Here is a 22733-nt window from a genome sequence, read left to right as displayed (position 1 = left end):
GGATCTTTATTTGGATTTGGTAAAACTATAGTAACTGATTCTGCCATAGTTCCTTTTATACTGCCATTCTTTAATTGTGTTTGGTATAAATTTAATAGATAAGGTAATATAGTATTTTGAAAAGATTTGTAGAATTCTACTGGGAAACCATCACCTGGAGCGGATCCAACTCTAAGGGACCCCAATGCTGTCTATAATTCTTTTAGTGAAATTGGCTCTTCCAAGCTTTCTTTTATATGCTCAGGAATTTTTGGTCCTTTAATTAAATTTTAAAATTATAATCCTTCTTTTTCCTTGTCTGAATAAGGCTCAGAAGAATATAGGGATTTATAAAATATCAAAAATTGTTTTATAATTAAATCAGTTTGAGAAAGCACAGTTACTTACCGTAACAGGTGTTATCCAGGGACAGCAGGCAGATATTCTTAACGCATGGGTGACGTCACCGACGGAGCCCCGGTACGGACACTTTTAACTAGAAAGTTCTAGATGGCCGCACCGCGCATGCGCGAGTGCCTTCCCGCCCGACGGAGGAGAGCGTGGTCCCCAGTTAAGATAAGCCAGCTAAGAAGCCAACCCGGGGAGGTGGGTGGGTCGTAAGAATATCTGCCTGCTGTCCCTGGATAACACCTGTTACGGTAAGTAACTATGCTTTATCCCAGGACAAGCAGGCAGCATATTCTTAACGCATGGGTGACCTCCAAGCTAACAGAGAGGGAGGAGGGATGGTTGGCCATTAGGAAAATAAATTTTGTAACACAGATTGGCCGAAGTGTCCATCCCGTCTGGAGAAGGCATCCAGACAATAGTGAGTAGTGAACGGGTGAACTGAGGACCAAGTGGCAGCCTTGCAGATTTCCTCGATGGGCGTGGAACGGAGGAAAGCCACAGAAGCAGCCATAGCTCTGACCCTGTGGGCCGTGACAGCACCTTCCAGTGAGAGACCGGCCCGAGCATAACAGAACGCAATGCAGGCAGCAAGCCAGTTAGAAAGCGTCCGTTTAGAAACAGGGTGCCCCAGACGGTTGGGGTCAAAGGACAAAAAGAGTTGAGGTGAAGAGCGGTGAGCCCTGGTACGGTCCAGGTAGTATGCAAGGGCCCGCTTACAGTCTAGCGTGTGTAACGCCTGTTCCCCAGGATGAGCATGGGGTTTAGGGAAAAAGACAGGCAATACAATGGACTGGTTGAGGTGGAAGTCCGAGACCACCTTGGGAAGGAATTTAGGGTGGGTACGCAGAACCACCTTGTCATGGTGAAAAATAGTAAAAGGTGGGTCGGCAACCAGTGCATGCAGCTCACTAACCCTCCTGGCAGAGGTGATGGCAATGAGGAAAAGCACCTTCCACGTCAGAAATTTGAGTGAAGTAGTGGCTCAAACGGAGGTTTCATGAGGGCTGATAAAACCACATTCAGGTCCCAGACGACAGGAGGAGGCTTCAGAGGTGGTTTGACATTAAAGAGGCCTCTCATGAACCGGGAAACCAGTGGATGAGCCGTGAGAGGTTTTCCGAGGATAGGCTCATGAAACGCAGTGATGGCACTGAGGTGGACTCTGATTGAGGTAGACTTGAGGCCAGCGTCGGACAGAGAGAGCAAATAGTCCAGTACAGTTTCCACCGCCAACGAGGTGGGGTCGTGGTGATGCAGGAGACACCAAGAGGAGAACCTGGTCCACTTCTGATGGTAACATTGGAGGGTGGCCGGTTTCCTGGAGGCATCCAAAATGCGACGGACAGGCTGAGACAGATTCTCTGGAGAGGTCAGCCCGAGAGAAACCAAGCTGTCAGGTGGAGCGATGACAGATTGGGATGTAGTAGAGACTGATGCTGCTGCGTAAGTAGAGTAGGAAACACAGGAAGAGGAATGGGCTCCCTGGAGCTGAGCTGAAGCAGGAGGGAGAACCAGTGTTGGCGAGGCCACCGAGGAGCGATGAGAATCATGGTGGCTCTGTCCCTGCGGAGTTTGAATAGCGCCCGCAACATTAGAGGCAGTGGAGGAAAGGCATAGAGGAACCGATCCGTCCAGTCGAGCAGGAATGCATCCGGGGTCAGACGATGAGGAGAGTAGAGTCTGGAGCAGAACTGGGGCAGCTGATGGTTGTGAGGAGCTGCAAAGAGGTCCACCTGAGGAGTGCCCCAGCGAGCAAAGATGGAGTGGAGTGTGGGAGGATCCAAGGTCCACTCGTGAGGTTGAAGGATGCGGCTGAGGTCGGCCAGGGTGTTCTGTTCGCCCTGGATATAGACGGCCTTGAGGAAGAGACTGCGGGCCGTGGCCCAGGTCCAGATGCGGATGGCCTCCTGACAGAGGAGGGGAGATCCGGTGCCGCCTTGCTTGTTTATGTAGTACATGGCGACTTGGTTGTCTGTGCACAGGAGAAGAACCTGAGGATAGAGAAGGTGCTGGAAGGCCTTGAGAGCATAGAACATGGCCCTGAGTTCCAGGAAATTGATGTGATGTTGACGCTCCTGAGGGGTCCAGAGTCCCTGAGTGCGAAGATCTCCCATGTGAGCTCCCCATGCATAGGGGGAAGCATCTGTGGTTATGATCATGGTTATGAAGAGATTGCTGAAGAGACAATGTCACAGAGATGGGATGAGAAAGAGGATCCGTGGTCTGTGACCATTGGTTGGCTAGAGTCCATTGAGGTGTCCTGAGGTGGAGTCGTGCCAGAGGAAGCACATGGACTGTCGAGGCCATGTGGCCCAGGAGGACCATCATTTGCCGAGCCGGAATAGAGCGACAAAGGAGCACCTGACGGCAGAGATGGAGCAGGGTTCGTTGGCGGTCTGAGGGGAGAAACGCCCTCATCAGAGTGGTGTCGAGAACGGCACCAATGAACTGAAGTCGCTGTGTGGGGAGGAGATGTGACTTGGGGTAGTTGATCTCGAACCCCAGGAGATGGAGGAAAGAGATGGTGTGTTGAGTGGCTTGTAGCACAAGCGGAGACGTAGGAGCTTTCACCAACCAATCGTCCAAGTATGGGAACACCTGGAGGTTGTGAGACCTGAGGAAGGCCGCCACCACAATAAGGCACTTGGTGAACACCCTGGGCGATGATGCGAGGCCAAAGGGTAGCACTTTGTACTGATAGTGGTGGTGCTGTACCTGAAATCGGAGGTAGTGACGTGAAGTCAGATGGATTGGAATGTGAGTGTAGGCCTCTTTGAGGTCTAGGGAACATAGCCAGTCGTGATGAGAGAGAAGAGGGTAAAGCGTGGCAAGGGAGAGCATCCTGAATTTTTCCTTGACCAGACACTTGTTGAGGTTCCGAAGATTGAGGATGGGACGAAGGTCTCCTGTCTTCTTGGGTACCAGGAAGTAGCGGGAGTAGAATCCCTGACCCCTTTGTTCTGGGGGTACCTCTTCGATGGCATTGAGAAGAAGAAGGGATTGGACCTCCCTCAGGAGGAGGGGGATTGTGAGGAGTGAGAAACAGACTCTATGGGAGGATTGTCTGGTGGAAGAGTCTGGAAGTTGAGAGAGTAGCCGTGGCGAATGATGTTGAGGACCCACAGGTCTGATGTAATGACCTCCCAACGGTTGAGGAAGAGTTGAAGGCGGCCTCCTATCGGCTGAGGAAGAGGCAATGATGGCGGGAGACTGGCTATGCCCTGGAGAAAAGAGTCAAAAGGGCTGAGATGGTTTTGACTGTGGGAGAAGCTTGGCAGGTTGGTGAGACTGTAAACGTGCCTGAGTTTGGTGCTGCTGACGAGGCCGGCGAGGCTGTTGTTGCTGAGGCGGGTTGAGAGGTCTGGCCGAGAACCTGCGTTGGTAGGAAGACTGCTGTTTGTAGGGGCGAGCAGGTGGAGTCTTCTTTTTAGGTTTGATTAGGGTATCCCACCTGGTCTCGTGTGCTGATAGTTTCTGGGTAGTTGAGTCCAGGGACTCCCCGAATAGTTCATCACCAAGACAAGGTGCATTAGCCAGGCGGTCTTGGTGATTAATGTCGAGGTCAGAAACTCTCAGCCAGGCCAAGCGCCTCATGGCAACAGCCATGGCAGATGCTCGAGAGGTCAGCTCAAAAGAGTCATAAATGGATCGCACCATAAATTTCCGGAGTTGGAGCAAACTGGAGATTTGTTGTTGGAAAACCGGGATCTTACGCTCAGGGATTTACTTTTGTAAGGAGGAGAGTTGTTGCACCAAATGCTTCATATAGAAGGAGAAGTGGAAGGTGTAATTATTAGCCCTGTTGGCAAGCATGGAATTCTGATAAAGGCACTTGCCAAATTTATCCATTATTCTGCCTTCTCTGCCAGGAGGGGTGGAGGCATAAACACTGGAGCCCTGGGTTTTCTTCAAGGTGGACTCCACTAGAAGGGATTCATGGGGTAGTTGAGGTTTGTCGAACCCCGGGATAGGAATGACCCTGTATAAACTATCCAGTTTTCGAGGGGCACCCGGTACCGTGAGAGGATTTTCCCAGTTTTTGTAAAAAATTTCCCATAAGATGTCATGGACGGGTAACTTTAAAAATTCTTTGGGAGGTTGTTCGAAGTCTAGGGCTTCCAGGAAAGCCTGGGACTTCTTAAAGTCAGATTCCAAAGGGATCGACAGAGCCGCCGACATGTCCCTGAGAAATTTTGTGAATGAGGACTGTTCAGGTTTGGAACTGATATCGACCATCGATAGTTCCTCGTCCGTTGAGGAAGCCTCATCATCGGTACCGGGTGGGGATTCTTCCCATAAGTCCGGGTCCCTGACGTCGGTGTGCGCAGGACGGGACGGTGGTGCGGACGGCTCAGTGTAGCGAGTCTTAGAGAGAGATTTGCCAGAGCGCATCGAGACGGTACCGGAGGAGGAAGATCGATGCCGGTCCTGGTCTCGGGGGGACTGGTGTCGGTCTCGATGTCGGGGAGGGTCGGCATCAGAGCGTGTTTGTACTGGAGGATTAAGTGGTTCAGCCGCGAGTACCGGCATGGAGGTGTTCAACGGTACCGATGGTGTCGACACCGGCGGTATGGTGCGAGGCTCGGGCCGGTCTGGTACCGGAAGGAGTGGGGCCAAAATTGCGGGCAACAAGTGCTGGAGTTGCTGTTGCAGTTGCTCTTGCAATTGGCTTTGGAGTATAGCCGCAATGCGGTCGTCCAGAGGGGGCACCGGTACCGCTTTTTTCTTTGTCAGTACCATAGGTGCCGCTCCATGCCCCGGCGATGAGGATGCTGATGACGAGGCACTCACCGAAATCGGGGCGGAGCATTTGCGGGGTCGGCGTGATGCCGAGAGGACCGGCGTCGCCGGTGTGGCAGGAGGGCGCTCAAGGGAAGTGGAAGGCTTCTTAGCCAGCTTACCTGGTGCCAGCGACCCCGAGGAAGGATCAGGCGTCGTCGAAGTAGTCGGTGCCGACTTTTGCGGCGCCGTTGATGGCGCGGCCGATTCCATGGCAGATCCGGTACCGAAAAGGATATTCTGTTGGATCTGTCTATTTTTCAAAGTACGTTTTTTAAGAGTAGCACAGCGGGTGCAGGTGTCAGCCCGATGCTCTGGACCCAGGCACTGTAGGCACCAATTGTGCGGGTCAGTGAGAGATATCGGGCGTGCACACCGCTGGCACTTCTTAAAGCCCGGCTGAGGGGGCATGAAGGGGAACACGGCCTCCGCAAAATCAAAACCGGAGGCCTGTATGGTGGCAACAGGCCCCGCTGGGGCCGGCCCGAAAAATAAAGAAAAAACAAAGTTTTTTTTTGTTTGTTTTTTTTTTTTTGCAAGTTAGAACGAAAAAGGAAATCCAAAGGAAAAAGAACAAAAAAAAGGAGAAAAAAGCGCGAGCGGGAAGGCAAAAACAGAGATTTCAACAGCCGTTCAAAGCACATGCGTCGTCTTCGCTCCGCGGAAACGAAGAAACTGGGGACCAAGCTCTCCTCCGTCGGGTGGGAAGGCACTCGCGCATGCGCTGTGCGGCCATCTAGAACTTTCTAGTTAAAAGTGTCCGTACCGGGGCTCCGTCGGTGACGTCACCCATGCGTTAAGAATATGCTGCCTGCTTGTCCTGGGATAAGATGCATTCCCTTTTTCATCTTTCACCATCAATATTTTTGTTTTCCGTTTTTTTGCTTTTAAATAATTTGCCAATAATCTTCCCGCCTTATTCGAATTTCCATAATACATTGTTTGTTGAGAGAATAAATCTTTTCTTACCATTTTAGAAGAAAATTATATTTCCATTTAATTGTTAATAATTCCTATAAAGTAGAATTGTCCCAATTATTAATTAAGTTTAATTCTGATCTCTTTATCTCTTGTTCCAAATTGGAAAATTGTTTTTTAATTTGTTTTTTAGCAAATGTTGAAAAGGAAATAATTTGTCCTCTTATGGTAGCTTTGAATGCATCCCAAATTGTTTCTATAGAGATATCTTCAGTATTATTAAATTGAAAGTATTCATTAATTTTTGACTGAATTCTCTCAACAAAATTTGGATCTGCAAGCAATGTATTATCAAATCTCCATATTGATTTATTATTCATTTGATCAATTAAATTAATTTTGATCCATACCCCTCCATGATCAGATAGAATGATTGGATCAATAGATGCTTGTGTTACTTGTTGAACTAAGGGATCTGAAACAATGTGTACATGTAATTGAGATTTATATTAGAGAATGACACGGTGACAAAATTCATCACCGTTCCCGTCCCCGCGGATAACCGCGGGAAATAATCCAATGTCATTTTCTAGTGTCTATTTCAACCTCAGTCCTTCTACACCAGCATTCTTCAAAGCAAAGCTTGAGGTTCAGTGGTTGTGGCCATTCATACTCTGATTCTTCCCTCTCTTCTTAAAGAATGACATGAAGATGGTTTCCCACGGTTATCTGCAGGGACGGGAACGGTGAGGAATTTTGTCACCGTGTCATTCTCTAATTTATATTTTAAGGCACTGGTGCAGAGTCAACTGCAGGTGCTGACCTCATGAATGCTTTTAACAGTCAATATTTTGGCCTTTCCCATAGAATGGTTAACCTTAGGCAATATAAATCATTGTGCAGTTAAAGTTTGCCACTTTAAAATTTGAGAGGGATTTAGGGTGGTCTGGGGTGAGCTGAAGCGTTATATGGATATCGGTGATATTCAGCTGTTATACCTGTTTATGCAGGGGCATTTAATTATACAGCTAACTCTTAACAGAGAAGATATTGGTATTGAGTGATGCTTGTGCATTCAGCATGGGGCACTCTCTGAATATATGGACAAGTTTATACATATATCTGATCAATTAGAAATTATACAGCTTCTATTCTGATAAATGTTGTGCTCCATGTGTACATTTATATATAATCATGGATCTTTGTGCATATGTATCTGTCTTTGGTGGAATTTGACCTTGAGTGAAAGCAGAGAAAAGAGAAAAACTGGAGTTTATTTCCAAATTTCCAAGTTTATTTACAATTTGATATACCGACCATCAAACAAATATCTGGATTGTTTACAATTCCTAAAATTAGAGTTTAAAAAAATGCAATAATTAAAAATAATAATAATCTAAAAAAATAAAGAAACATAAAAACCAGACAAAGATAAGGATAAAGTAGGTACAAAAGGCACTGAGGGAGGGGAAGATTTAAAATACATCGAAGTCAAGATAAAAGTAACAGGGAGGTAGGAAGGGAGAGAACAAAAAGGAGAGGGGAGGGAGGCTGCTTCATAAAAACGGTTGTTTTGAGCAATTAAAAGTTGAAAGAAAAAAGAATATTGTTGCTTACTTCCCATTTTTATGGACACTTCAGAAAACAACTGAAGACCTTTCTTTTTTCTAAATATTTGACTGCTTAATGAATTATCTTATTCTATGTAACATGTTTACTTTTATAACTTTTTGTAAACCACATTGAACTTCTGGTTACGCGGTTAATAAGCACAATATTATGTTATGTTACCTGTTAGCCAGTCTGCAGAAGCATTTTTGGAGCTCGGGTCCGTCCCCGGTTAGTGTTGTTCACTTACTGCTTGGCAAGAGTTTGATCACAGGCTGTTGAGGTCAGGCTCAGCGGTGTCTTGGAGGATGCCAGCTGTATTTTCATCCCCCCTTCTAGCTTTGTACATACTGTTGGTCTGCAGAGGTTGGGGGTTCAGTCAGACATTGAGTCTAACTGGCAGCCCGAAGATTCAACGTTGGAGATTCATTATGGATGAGGCAGTGATTTCTTCTCCTTTTCCAGCTACCTTAGCTGCCATACTGTGTCCCCTTTACTATCTGGTCCTCTACATAGCTGTTATCTGCCACCTTTTACTCCCCCCATCAAATCCAGGCATTGGCCTCTTCTCCAAACTGCTGAAACCCATGTCTTCTCTCATCTCCCCCCTCCCCTATCCAGCAGTTGGCTATCTCACCAACCTCCTCCCCCCTCCCCTATCAGACACGATATACTTTTTCATCCACCACATAATCGTGGTGCTGCTGTCTGCTTTACACCTCTGTTGAGATTGGTGGCACTGGTGCTGCTACTCAAAAGCTCTGGCACTGTAAGGCTCACAGAATTAAAGGTAGAAAGAGCTTCCAAGAAGTGAAAAAAAAAGTTATGTGGGAAGGATGGGAAAGGCCTTTTTGTTGCAATTTCTAAGTAGGAAATCTGTGCAGCAATCATAAGGAAGAGGAGATCATAGTAGTGATTAATTGGTATGTTAAAATATGAGAATTCTTTGATAAGGTCATCATTTTTGTTTTATTTGTAAGCAGGTGGTATCTGGAAAGCAGTTTCACATTCGGTGGAGATCGGGGGCAGGGCCTTGGGCCTCTTTCTAAGGTCCCCGCGCAGTTGGCGAGCCAGGCCTCTGGAGGAGAAGGCGGCTGAGAGGTTCCGACTGTGCTGCAAGGAATATGACTTCCCAGCGAGGTTTATCCTTCCACATAGCCCTTATGTCATGAACCTTGGGTCACCTAAACCAGGTACAGGGAGGGTGGGGAGGCTTCTACTGGTGATCATGCCAGTGACATGGCTGTAGAACACTGTGCAGCTCAGTGTAATACAGCAGCAGCAGCAAACTTAGAAGAAGAAACAGCGGCAACAACAATTTGGATTCACCCAATACCTTTTCATTGAGGTTAAAAAGGATGAAGTCGGTCTAGAGGAAGGCTACTAAAATGGTATGTGGTCTTTATCATAAGGTGTATGGGGACAGACTTAAAGATCTCAATCTGTGTACTTTGAAGGAAAGGTGGGAGAAGGGAGATATAAACCTACGTAATGTAAATACGCATTTGAAAGGAAGCTCTGCAATGAAAGGGCATAGGATGAAGTTAAGAAGTGATAGGCTCCAAAGTAATCTGAGGAAATACTTTTTTACAGAAAGGGTGGTAGATGCGCATTTACGCCACTTAGGTATTTAAACATCTCTATCATATCTCCCGCCTTTGAGATCTTTAAGTCTGTCCTCATATGCCTTATGACGAAGACCACGCACCATTTTAGTAGCCTTCCTCTGGACCGACTCCATCCTTTTTATATCTTTTTGAAGGTGTGGCCTCCAGAATTGTACACAACATCATCTTCTCAGTAAAGAAGTATATTGGGTTTAAGTGGTCATTTTTGTGTCCATTTTAATGTATTTATTTATTGGGATTTAATCATCTGTTTGAAGAAATGTACAGCAGGTATAGCTGTACTGACAATTTTGTTAGCAGCCTAATGATGGTAAAATGACCAAATATAAGTATGAATACAATCAGTGAGGCAAGCTTGGAGACAGGCACAGTGAATTGTAATTTGCTAGGATCAAAAAGCTTTAATGATCCTGTTGTAGACACTAGTAGAACAGTGTCATGATATAATTTAGGAAATAACTTCATGGAAGATTACAAGAGTGCTGCCTTTTATGATTGTGTTTACTCTTTCTATCAAAAAAGGTGCACATACGAAATATCACTGTAAAATGAGCTTAAAACTCGTATGTCTTTAAAATCTTGAATGGATGTTTATATTAGTATCAGCCATCTTGGCTTGTTACAGCACCTTAGGTCCAATTTGTTCATTTTTCTATAGGAGAAATGCAGTGCTTGTTTTCAGGTGTAAAATATTCTCTGTTCTGCTATACTGAAATGTAAATTTGTTTGGGATAATGGGCTACTCTTCCTGTAAAGCAGAGACTCACATTATACTCTTGTGGGCTCGACCCCTCCCAATCTTCATACCCATTTAGATGTTTATGAAAAAAGCCGAACCATGCTGGTCGAAGAGCTCCAGTGCTGCCGTCAGCTGGGTCTCACCCTCTACAACATGCACCCAGGTGCTGGGATAGATGCGACATCTGTGGACGAGTGCCTGAATCGCATTGCTGATGGTATCAACTATGCCCATGGACTTGTGGAAGGAGTCACTGTTGGTAATGATCCCCTCCAATGCCGAGTCAATATCAAAATCCAGAGAGCAACGCTGTGCATTCAGCTTGTCCTTATTTAAATGGATGTCTAGCAGCAGGCCTCGGTACTTAGGAATAGTTCTCTGAGCAGTTTCATATTCCCTCTCTTTAAAATTTCTTTATTAGGCTTTCTTATTGTGTGTCATCCAATAAATAACATACATTAAACTGCAGTGATATGACTTTTAATGCTAAATAAATCAAGCTGAAAGCATCCCAAAATGATGAGCTATATCACAGATAAGTAGTGTGTGCAGAGTAGTTCATTGCTATGTAACTGGGTTACAGTGCTGCTCATGTTAACCCTTTCACTGTGCACTGGTATTGAAAAGTTACACTTTTACTGTTGTAGTTAACTTTTTTTCCTGAGATCCAGTGCTCTTGGGGACCTTCCTAAAGGAGTTAGCATGACCAAAAATCTCCCTTCCCAGTGGTGCTCCCAGTAGCTACTAATATGTCAGTCCCAGGTAGGCCAAGGTCCCCTTTCACCCAGTGTCATTGGCCTAGGCTGCAACACTGCTAGACCCTAGAGCAGGGCAAAAGGTAAGGAAATGGCCTCCACTGGCAAACCCTATACCCATGTGCTAAATGAACTCCCTCCCCCTCCACTCATATACACACCCATAAATTTACCCCAGTACTAATTAAAGGGGGGGGAAAGGGGCAGGAGTGGTCCCTCCTTGTTGCTACTTCAGGTGCTGCTGTATTTCAACCTACCGCTAGGGTTCTGCCATCTGAAGGTACCATTCATTATTAGGTGCCTTCATAAGAACATAAGAACTGCCATCTCCGGATCAGACCTTCGGTCCATCAAGTCCAGTGATCCGCACATGCGGAGGCCCAGCCAGGTGTACACCTGGTGTAATTTTAGTCACCCATATCCCTCTATGCCTCTCGTAGATGTGCATCTAGTTTGCTTTTAAATCCTAGAACGGTGGATTCCACAATAACCTCTGGGAGAGCATTCCAGATGTCCACCACTTGTTGCGTGAAGCAGAACTTCCTGATATTTGTCCTGGACTTGTCCCCCCTTAGCTTCAGTCCATGTCCTCTTGTCCGTGTCACATTTGACATTGTAAATAATTTTTTTTCCTACTCTATTTGTCGATTCCTTTCAGTATTTTGAAAGTCTCGATCATATCCCCTTGCAGTCTCCTTTTCTCAAGGGAGAACAATCCCAGTCTCTTAAATTGTTCCTCATATTCCAAGTTCTCCATACATTTTATTAGCTTCGTTGTTCATCTCTGCATCCTCTCCAGCAGTTTTATATCCTTCTATAGGTTGGGAGACCAATGTTGGACACAGTATTCCAAGTGTGGTCTGACCATTGCCCTATAAAGCATCATTATAACTTTCTCCGATCTACTCGTGATTCCTTTCTTTATCATGCCTAACATTCTATTTGCTTTCTTTGCCGCTGCCGCACATTGTGCAGACGGTTTCAGGGTCCTATCTATCAGTACACCCATGTCCTTTTCTTGTTCGCTCTTACCCAGAGTTGCACCTGACATTCTATACTCACGTTCCTTGTTCTTTCTGCCTAAATGCATTACTTTGCACTTTTCCACATTAAACTTCATCTGCCATTTCTCTGCCCATTTCTCTAACTGACACAAGTCACTCTGGAGTTCCTCGCTATCCTTTTGTGATCTGATTGCCCGGCATAGCTTTGTTCATTGTAAACTTGATGATCTCACTGGATGTTCCTTCTTCTAGGTCATTGATGAAAATATTAAATAAGATGGGCCCAAGTACCGAGTTTATTAATTATTTAAATACCGCCTATCAAGATTATCTAAGAAGTTTTTACAATCAAATACTCAAGCATTTTCCCTATTTGTCCCGGTGGGCTCACAATCTATCTAACGCACCAGGGGCTATGGAGGATTTAGTGACTTACCCAGGGTCACAGGGAGCAGTGCGGGGTTTGCTGAGGCTGTAGCTCTAACCACTGTGCCACACACTCCTCCATAGGGTAGGAACAACCAGACACACATATTAAAAGATATATAAAATTGACAAATTGGTAAGAGTGGGTCATTCAAGAAGGCAGCAGATGTGTATGAGTACAATTTAAAGCCTAAGTCAGTAAAGCCTAAGACAGCTTAAAAAAAAAAAAGTTTTTAGAGAGGCCTTAAATTTGGAGAAAGACCGCTGAACATAAAGTAAGGTGAAGTCAGTTCGTTCCAAGCTGTGGAGCTAGGAAGAAAAATGCTGAGTATCTGTACCTGGTGAACTCCAGGTAGAGGTTGGCCAAAACTGTCTGAAACCGAAAACTAAAGTTTGGTTGTGTGAATGTGAACCAAAGAGGCCCACTGGGGATTGTCAGAGCTTGAAGTCGGCAGCCCTTTGCTAAACCAACAGAAGATTATTACCCTTCAGTCCCAGGCACAGTAAATATTGGCTGACAACTGGGAGAGCCATTTTAACAAGGATTTCTCAACAAGTCTGGCATACTTAGGTTCCCAAGTCAATGCAGATGTAGTTAAATAGCCTCTGAGTCAGGAACTTTGTGAGAATGTGTTAAAAAAATAAAAAATCAGCATTACCAGTTTATTATGCTTACCCAAACTATGCACAAAGTAGCATTGAGATGTTTTCTGATTTTGTATTTAGATATAAAACTGATTAAGGACAAGCATGATATAGATTCTTACTAAGATAGGGTAAAGGAGTCCAGACACTGGTCTACATTGTGGACATTATACAAACCTGATGCTGAATCCAGAATAAAAATAGCTCATTGAGGACAATATGCTCTGAGAAATGACAGTTAAGAGCAGTACAATATTTCTCAAAATATTTTCTAATATATAAACTTTCACTTCATTATAATTTCATTTCCCTACTAATACTATAAGCTGACCGAAACAATTGTTGCAGGTTCCTTTCTCGTAGAATCTAGCTTCTGTACACCACATGCTTGATTAAAACACTGCATATCCAACAGAACCTGAAAATTCTTTAGAATCACCCAATTGTATCCAAGCCAGAATATATATTGAAAGACCATATTTTACCTCCAAGCAAAATATCCACACACATGAACCTCAGCTAATGAAAACTAACACTAAAAGCCACAGTGCTTTTACAGTGGCTAACTTTGCACCACATTTGGAGTGACATCTGATGCTGTATCTCCACAGAGAGGCTAATTCCTAAGGAGCTTATCATCCCAAATTTACAGACTTAAATTCCTCCTAAACTTTTGTATCAAAAGCATTTATTTGGAGCACTTAGTTTTCTAGACCGAGTCATCAACCAAGAGGAGCTCAACTCGGTTTACAATAATGTAAAACATAATACATAAATTTGACAAGGAAAAGTAGACTGAAATAATTAATTTCCAAAATGTTTAGCAAACAAAAGTTTTCAGAACTTTCCAGAACAAAGCAAAAGAACCTAAACTTCTTAATGTAAGCGGTAAAGCATTCCCGAATTCGGTTAATTTAAATACAAAAGAAATAACTAAATCTCTTAAAGGTTCTGTTTTAACCACTGAGAGAGGGAAATGTAAGTTTTAATTTTTGAGAACTTCTGGCAAGATGAGATCTATGAACATTCCAGTCTAAAGGAATCAAAGTGGTAAAAATGCCAAATAGGATCTTAAATGCAATACAAATGCACTTAAATTGAATTCTGAGATACACTTGCAAGATCTTAACTACGAGGGTAAATCAAAAGTAAAGGCAAAATACATTTAACAGCTTTAATAGAAGTAAGTAACTTTGAACAATTGAACATATCACTTTTCCATATAGTCTCCATGCAAGATGATGTATCATTCAATTAGTTTCTGCATTCACGCAGAGAAGTTGTTTTTCAGCTGCTCCCGAAACCAAGTGAGCTCCGCTTCTTTTACTTCATCATGCTTTGTCTTTTGCTCTCTGGTTTGCAGTGATACACCCATGTCTTGTCGCTGGTGACAATTCTCTCCAAAATACAGTACTCTGATCTCCTTCATACCATCCCAGGAACTGGGTTGCTGCCTCCACATGCTGTTGCTTGTGCAGATCATTGAGCTGTTTGGGAACCTATCGTGCGCATACTTTCTTGTATCCCAAGTCATCATGCATTACGGCAAATGCAGATCCATAGCCGATATTCAAATCTGCAGCCAATTGAGATGCCATTATCCGTTAGTCTTCTTGTGTGTTCAATGTTGATGGATGACCAGAACAACCTTCATTAGTTACACCTGTTCTTCCTGCTGTAACCTTTTTAAGCACTCATAAACCTTTTGTTGATTCATGGTGTTATGTCCATACGGAGTCAATATCTGATGGCGAATTTCCCAGGTTTCACTCCCTCTGCCCAAAGAAAGTACATTACTGTACATTGTTCTTCGATGGTGCAATCTTGCAGTGGAGCGTCCATGTTTCTGGCCTTGTGGCTACCACATGACTAAAGGCTGAATGCTGCATTGTACATGGATGAATTATCCAACAGGCAATGTATAAGTATATATGTTGCATTTCACTAGCTATGTTCTGGTTATTGCATCATTTTAACTATTGCCCTTATGGTCTAGTGGTATAGTCAGGGTAGGTGCAATATTCACTGTTGCCCATGTCAGCTTTACTCTCAAAATGCCTGCTGAGATCTCTTGTAGCAGTCTTGTGACATTGACACCAGAGGTCTATTTTGAGAATAGAACCAGCATGGCCAGGAACTACTAGGGATCACTCCTGCCTTGACGGTACTCTTAGACTGCCAGAGATTGTAAGATAGTCCTTAGAGGGGAACCCACAGATGGGCAGAGTGGAAAAGCAACTCCTGTTCAGAGGGTGAGGGAGACAAACGGGACAAAACACAAATTTTCAACTTATGGTAAAAATACATGGCCAGTTTCAGCTGAAACCGAAACCATGGCTAATAGCCTTCCAGCAAAAACGGAAACCAGGCAGAAAAAGGACTTTGTGCTAGTTTTGGCACTGTATCTGAAACTGAAATTTGGTTATCCTCTAACTCAAAGTGGGCACAGTGGGACCAAAGTGACCCTATGGAAGTATAAGGAATAGTTCAAGAGGAAAGATAAGATGGGGTTCATGAATAGTAAGCCTAGTTGTCAGGGGAAAAATTTGGAATGGAGACCTAATATATACCAGAAGCAATGCAGATGAAAAAATAGGGGAGAAACATTGTGAAAACTTCTCACACCACATAATGGACGTGTTGCACTATTTTGCAGTCTGTAGGCGTTTAAATTGGAACTGGGTGTTATCCCACCCTAGATAGTGTTGCAATAATCAAGTTGTGACATGACAAAAGTGGATCAAAGCTGAAGAGCAGACATGTTCAGAATATCACAAAGGGAACGGATAAAGCGGAAAAAAAAATTTTCAGGTTTTATAATTATTTTTCTTTTGAAACAAAAGTTCAAAATCAATATGGTAATTTTGTCTATTTCTATTTGTTAAAACCAAGCAATTCTGAAATTTTCTGACCTTTTAGCATAGGCAGAGAGTAGGCATGGAATCGTTGGCCATCTAGTGTGTTACACTTACTATATGCTAATTAGCTAATACAATTGCCACTTTAATGCAGGATGAGCATTAGAAAATGCTGGTTTCAATTTTGCTGGATGCTGCATAAAATTTGCAGCTACCTTGAAATGTATATCTATGTTGTGCCAAGGTAACTACAAATTTTACCATTGTTTAGTACAGTGTTTTTCAACCTTTTTTGGGCAAAGGCACACTTGTTTCATGAAAAAAATCACGAGGCACACCACCATTAGAAAATGTTAAAAAATTTAACTCTTTGCCTATATTGACTATATATAAAGTAATTCTCTTGAATAGGAATCAAATAAACACAAAGAAAGTATTTTATAATTACTTTATTATGAAATATTAAGTAAACAGAATAGTGAAAAATTATAAAATACTTTATTCAGTGCGAAACCTGGGCCAGTTTGGCTGAACACAAAGCTGATATTCTGGCTGGAATCGAAGAAAGACACACACGTAGCTCTTCGTCAACAGCCGTTCCCTTCACCGCCCCATCACCGTCACCGCCATCCCTTTCACCGCCCCGTCACCGCCACTGCCATCCCATTCACCGCCCCGTCACCGTCCCCGCTGCATCCATATAAGCCTTATTACTGTAATATTTAGCTTATTCCTTTCTTATAAATCAAAGTTCCTGCTGCTGAACTAGAGAAAGAGATGTTCAGCTGGCAGGGCTTTGTTTATAAATTTTTATCAACACAACTAATATACTATTTTATCCTAAAGCAAAAAATAAATAAATAAATATAATTTTTTTTTCTACCTTTGTTGTCTGGTTTCTGCTTTCCACATCTTCTCATTCAATTCCTTCCATCCACAGTGTGTCTTCTCTCTACGTCTTCCATTTGCTGTTACTGTGCCTCTCCCTTCACCCCCCCCCCCCAATTGGTCTAGCACCCATCTTCTTCCCTCCGCTCCCCCATAGTCTGGCATCTGTCTTCTTCCCACTCTGTCTTCTACATTTCCCTTCGGGGTCTGTTCCTCTCCATCCTCCTTCAATGTCTGTCCTATTCCTTTCCACCACCACCCTTCCTCCCTCCTTTACCATCTGTTCCTTTCTACTACCCTTCATCTCCTCTCACGTGGCTTATCTATCTACCTTCCTCCCTCTTATTTTCATGGCACGTTACAATGTAATTTGTGCAAGCCACTGGAGCCTGCGAGCTCGGTCCCTGTCCCATCCCCACAAACCATCTCGCTTCTGTGCTCCTATTTTCTCCATTTCTAATATCTCCCCTATGTATCTGTCATTGCCCCCCCCCCCTGTGTCCATATACCATCCCCATGGCATGTCCCCTTTATGTCTCTGTCCCTATGCCCCATGCACATAATTTCCCCTCTTTCTGTTACCTTCCTGTGTCCAGATTTCCCCTATCTTCCTCTTCCATACCAGTGTGTCTCTTCTTTTCAACCCCATCTAGCTTTTTTCCCTCTTTCTTCCCCCCCCCCCTGCTTCTAGCATCTGGCTCACCTGCCTGTCCTTCCCTTTCTTTCCTGCTGTGGGTTTTTTTTTTCCGTCTTCATCCCCTTGGCCCAGAATCCTTTTCCCTTTCACTCCCTCCTTCCAATTTGAGCCGGGAACACGAGCGATCGCACGGTCCCCGCAGCCACCACTCGCCTGCCCAATCGATCCTACTGTTTAGCCAGCTCTCTCCCTTCGCCTCACCTTAGTTTGTAGGTTTTGTTTTTCGGCGACATGCACGCTTTCCCAAAGAGCCGCGCATGCGCGGCTTCTCAGTGTTCAATCTTTTGCTCTGCTGCAACTTCCTGTTTCCGGTTGCGTCAGAGCAGAAGATCGAAACTGAACAGCAGCGGGGACCGGAGGAGCCTCATGGGAGCGCGTGCGGGACCCGGCCTGAGGCCTAATCAGTGTCTGCACCGTACGGCACACCAGGCAACATCTCGCGGCACACTAGTGTGCCGCGGAACAGCGGTTGAAAAACACTGGTTTAGTAAATGGGCTCCTTTATGCTTTTTGGCCTGCTATTGTGCATTAATGCAGCATACATGGCTGCATTAACATATGCAAAAGCCCTGTAGGTTTTACCAATCTATGATTTTCAGGAGCCACAGTTTAGTAGATCCCTCAGGAATTTGCTATAATCTTTGTTGTTTTTAAAATGAACATTTAGTAAATAGACCTATTTAGGATACTGCTCACTAGATGATATTGCAGATCTGGTATCATAAAGGGAAATACAATTTTACTCCAATGGGAACACTGCAAGTTACCCAGGTTCCTAAGACCTGTTTCAGAAGGGATGAATCTGGATGTTCAGTCTCTTCCTGTGTTGCACTTGGTCTATGCAGACACTGCCACCTACAGTTACGACTTTCACCTCAAGCAGCTCTGTGTACTGTAGGTCATTCTTCTGAAGCGTGCTGAAGACTTTAGATCCTGTTCAATGAGAACTAAAATACAGATAAAAATGAAGCACTGTTACTTGTTTTTTTTGCCTTGTTTTCTTACTCCCTTGTTTATCTCTGTCTTTTTTGGTCTCCTCTTCACTCCTTACCTCATGAAAGTCCTGGAGAACATGAGCTGTCAGGGAACCACCATTGGGGGCAAGTTTGAAGAGCTGCGAGGGATCATTGACAGAGTGCAAGATAAGTCACGGATTGGCGTGTGCCTTGATACCTGCCATGCCTTTGCTGCAGGTGAGCCATTCCCTGGTCATTCCAATTGACAGCCACCAGTTTGTTTTCTACCTCTTCCCACTACTATCCACACTAGAAATACTAAGTGGGGAAATTCATCAAGCAGCATTAGGGCTTAATGCGCCTTTAACATACATTAAAGGAATTGGCACACACTAAATTTTAATACCCATTTTATACCTGTGGGCTTTTAGCATTTAACGTATGCTAATTCCCTTAACACGCGTTAAGATGTGTTAATCCCTAATACTGCTTGATGAAGTCCCTCCTAAGTGACCTAAGATGGGACACAGAAGTGCGAAAGTATTTCTGGCAGAGTCAAACTCTCAAAGAGTTTTGCTTTTCATATTTCCTCTTCTATAGTAACATAGTGAATGACAGTAAAATGGTCTGTCTGGTTTGCCTAGTTGAGATTCCTTTAGTTTAGGTAGATGCAGTTAAAATTCCCTTATGCAACCTGAACAATAACTCCCCTCAACATCCATTCCTCTTACGTGCCTTCTCAACCTTTTAAAATCTTTTTCTATCACTGGCTGCCCCTCCTGTCCCAAGCATAACTCAAGTCTACCAAAGTGAAAGCCCCTGTTTTCTCCCCTAGGCTACCATGTCAGACCTCATCTTGTTTCCTACAAAATCAATACTTAAAACAACATTCAGGCCCCCTTCCCTGTTGCCTTTTTTAGAGTTCCCCCCCCCAGTAAACTTCATAGGTGTTGGTGATATGGTAAAAAGGATTGTGCACATTAAAGCTTGGGATTTTAATGCATTCCTACATTCCAGGCCACTAAATCCTTTTGGAATTCTGATGCTGTTGGGCCACTGTAGTTCAGGGTCTTAACTAGTGCTGCCCAATTCAGGGAAAATTATTTGATTTGGCCTATTGAATTGATTTTTCGATTTGATTCACTTTTCCTGCCCAATAGAGCATTTTTTTTTTTTTTCTCAAATCTCCTGGCTTTGATTTATTTTGTAGCCTTCCACCCATTTATTTTGTAGCCTTTTTCCTCTCCAACACCATGCCGGCACTGTAGTGTAAACAAAATAAACAAAAATGACTTTTCCTCTCTGTTAGGTCCTAGCTCACACTTTCCGTCTAACACCAGCTCGGGTAGGATACACATTTCAAATCTGACATATTGTAATCACAAAATAGAAAATAAAATTATTTTTTCTACCTTTTGTCGTCTGGTCATTTTATTATTCAAATCATGTTGGTCCCAGGCTCTGGTTTCTGTTTGTCTTCTGTTAACTTGCTCACCAGGGTGTCCTGCCCATTTAACATTTTCTTCTTTGTGCTCACCATCCATCTTCCATCTCTGTACCTTCCCTTTCACTGCCATTTCCAACATTTCTTTCCCACTGTCTACCATCTTTCTCTCTCTCTCTCTCTCTCTCCCTGCCCTGGGTCAAACCTCTCTATTTCTCTCCCTTCCTTCCCTCCATTATCATGTGCACCATTTCTTTCTTCCCATCCGCCATCTCTCCCTGTCCAGCATTTCTCTCTCTCTTCCCCATGCATGTCTCCTTCCCCTCCACCATTTTCAGGATATCTCCCTCTCACCCCTTTCTACCTCTGTTGCATCTCTCCCTTCCTCTCCTCTATCCCATCTCTACCAATTCTTCCTCTCTCCTTTCCTCTCTTTCCCCATGTGCAGCAGCTTTCCATCCCTCCCATCCCACTGTACAGTAGCTTCCCATCCCACCTACTCCACTGTGTGGCACCTCCCAACTGACCCCCTGCTCCCATTTGTGCCTCTTAAAGTAGCAGCAGCAGTAGCAGTGACTGGGCTTGGCAGAGGCAGCGAGGTGTGAACAGGCTTCTCGCGGCCTGCGCACCAGGGCTTCCCTCTGCTGCGTCAGTGACGCATCAGGGGGCAGGCCAGGAGAAACCTGTTCACTGCACTGCCTTTGCTAAACCCATTCACTGCCACCGCTGCTCTACTTTAGAATGCCCGGATTTATGTCAAGAGTAAGGACTCACTGAATCAGTGAGTCCAAATTTTTTTTAGAAAGTGAATCGATTTGAATTGATTCACCGAGGTGAATCGATTCAAAACGGTGAATTGGGCAGCACTAGTCTTAACTGCTGCTCCATACAAAACTTATTCTAGTGCTGTTTTTGGAGCCCCAGGAAAATCATAATGTTGCTGTTTAGGATAACTTGAACTCCATGCTGGTGATCTCAGTAACTTCTTGGAAGCATGAAACAGTTATAATGTTTCTGTTATGGGCTGAACTGCTACTCCATAAGGGTCACCCAGTATTTCATTATCATTTTATTTCTGTTGATAACAGCATTCACAATCAAGTGACATAAAATACTAGACACACAACTAATTTTTAACATACAGTACATTTAAGATTTGCCAACCATGTACCAGTTAATGTATCCTTGTCATATAAATTCCATCTTCTTTAGCACTCTCCAGACCGTTGGAGGTTAAATCTTACAAGTGGGTATATATCTCATAATGACCAGCAGGTGGAGACAGAAACAAAACTGTGGAATAGTACATAAGAGATATCTTCCTCCTATTCCTATCAGTCTTCTTTCAGTCTCCAGCAGATGTTGAGTGAACTGTACCCATCTCCCTTGGTAGGGCTGTTGGAATTTGTTTAGGGGTTTCTAGTCCCTGTTTTTGGCCGGATTGAGCTTGGGTGTTTGGGGATCCGTCCGACCTCAGGGGTGTCAAACCCGGCGGGTCTCATGCTGGGTCCCTCCCCCATTTCCTCCACCTCCCCACATTTTTTTAGAGGAGCCTCAGCAGTAAGCCTTGCCCCCTAAATCAAGCAAGGCATATTGCTTTGAAAGCCTGTGGAGTCTGTTCTGAAAAAAAAAAATCCTGAGGAAGTGCCGGTCTGAAGGTTTGCTTTCCCTTTTAACTATGCTGTAAATTACTGTATTTTTTGACTAACCTAGCTAGGTTCTAGCTAGGTCGCGTATGGAGCAATTGAGCACTTCTCAGGGGGAGAGGTGCACAATTTGGTCCAGACGCGAGGCACTCGCGGCCGGCCTGAAATCAGCTGTTTGAGCCAGTACGGTTGTGGAGCTCCGTTGGCAGTGGCTGCAGGTATCCAGAGCTCCCCAGCCTTAGTGCCTCGCGAGTCGGCAGGGAGCAGTGGGGAAGCCTGGTCTTCCCCCACCGCCCCAGGAGGGATTCTCTCTCAGTTGATGCTGGCTTGCCTACTTTAGTGGCTGGGTTAGTTCAGGCTTCCCAGCCGCTAAAGGCCCTGGAGGGGTTATTTTTGATGGGAACTTCACAATTTTAACAGGGCACCTGGTCCACAGAAGAGGCATTCTGGTCGATCAATGTGTTGGAGACCTGAGCCGTCCGTCTGGCATTGTTAACCTTCCGTTCCTTCGTCAGTTCTGTCGGACAATGCCTAGGCGGTAGCTTACGTCAGTCGTCAGGGAAGCATCAAGAGCACTCGGGTAACGCAGGAGGCGGCTCTGCTCATAGTCTGGGCAGAGTCCTACCTTTAGGACATCTCGGCCTCTCACATAGCCGGAGTGGAGAATGTTCAGGTGGACTTCCTCAGTTGTCACGTGCTAGATCCCGGAGAGTGGTGTCTAAGCCCGGTGGCCTTTCTGTTGATAATGCAGTTTTGGAGTCAGCCCCTGATGGAGCTGATGGCCCCAAGTGTCAACGCCAAACTGCCCCACTTCTTCAGTCATCGGAGGGACTGGCTGGCCGTGGGCCTGGATGCACTGGTTCCACCATGGCCAACGGAAGGGGGCTGTATGTGTTCCCTCCATGGTCATTAGTGGGCAGAGTTCTTCTCCGCATCATTCGCCATCCGGGTGTCGTGGTTCTGGTGGCTCCGGATTGGTCTCGACGTCCTTGGTACACGGATCTGGTGAGGCATCTGGTGGCAGATCCTCTTCCTCTGCCTCCCTTGGACGACCTGATGCAGGGTCCCATTCCCATGTTCGTTCCGGGTCCCTTCTGTTGTATGACTTGGTTCTTGAAAGGGGTCGTCTAGGTAAGAAGGGATATTCTGATAAAGTGATCTCAACTCTTTTGGGGTCCCGGAGATTTTCTACCTCTCAGGCTTATGTGAGGGTTTGGTGTCTATTTGAGGAGTGGTGTACTGCATGTGGAGTGGTCTTTTTTCATGCTTCCTTGCCTGCCATCTTAGAGTTCTTGCAGGATGGCCTTCTCTCCGGGTTCAGCTTGCAGCCTTGTCAGCCTCTTGTGGTTGTT

At 44.8% G+C, this 22733-nt stretch overlaps 1 protein-coding gene across 4 annotated transcripts in view; it reads left to right on the top strand.

The window, feature by feature from the left end:
• LOC117353472 (probable endonuclease 4) overlaps nt 1-22733 on the top strand; it is an 88319-nt gene that overhangs the window by 25129 nt on the left and 40457 nt on the right. For 3 of the 4 annotated variants that reach the window (XM_033929432.1, XM_033929433.1, XM_033929434.1), the window contains exons 4-6: nt 8676-8888; nt 10139-10321; nt 18397-18528. In XM_033929432.1, the coding sequence (XP_033785323.1) occupies nt 8676-8888; nt 10139-10321; nt 18397-18528 (528 nt within the window). The remainder of the gene's footprint in view (nt 1-8675; nt 8889-10138; nt 10322-18396; nt 18529-22733) is intronic. The other variant, XM_033929435.1, reaches the window with a different exon arrangement.

This window comes from Geotrypetes seraphini, chromosome 2 (assembly GCF_902459505.1).
Source record: "Geotrypetes seraphini chromosome 2, aGeoSer1.1, whole genome shotgun sequence".
Lineage (NCBI taxonomy): Eukaryota > Metazoa > Chordata > Amphibia > Gymnophiona > Dermophiidae > Geotrypetes > Geotrypetes seraphini.
This window is presented reverse-complemented; position numbering and strand designations above follow the sequence as displayed.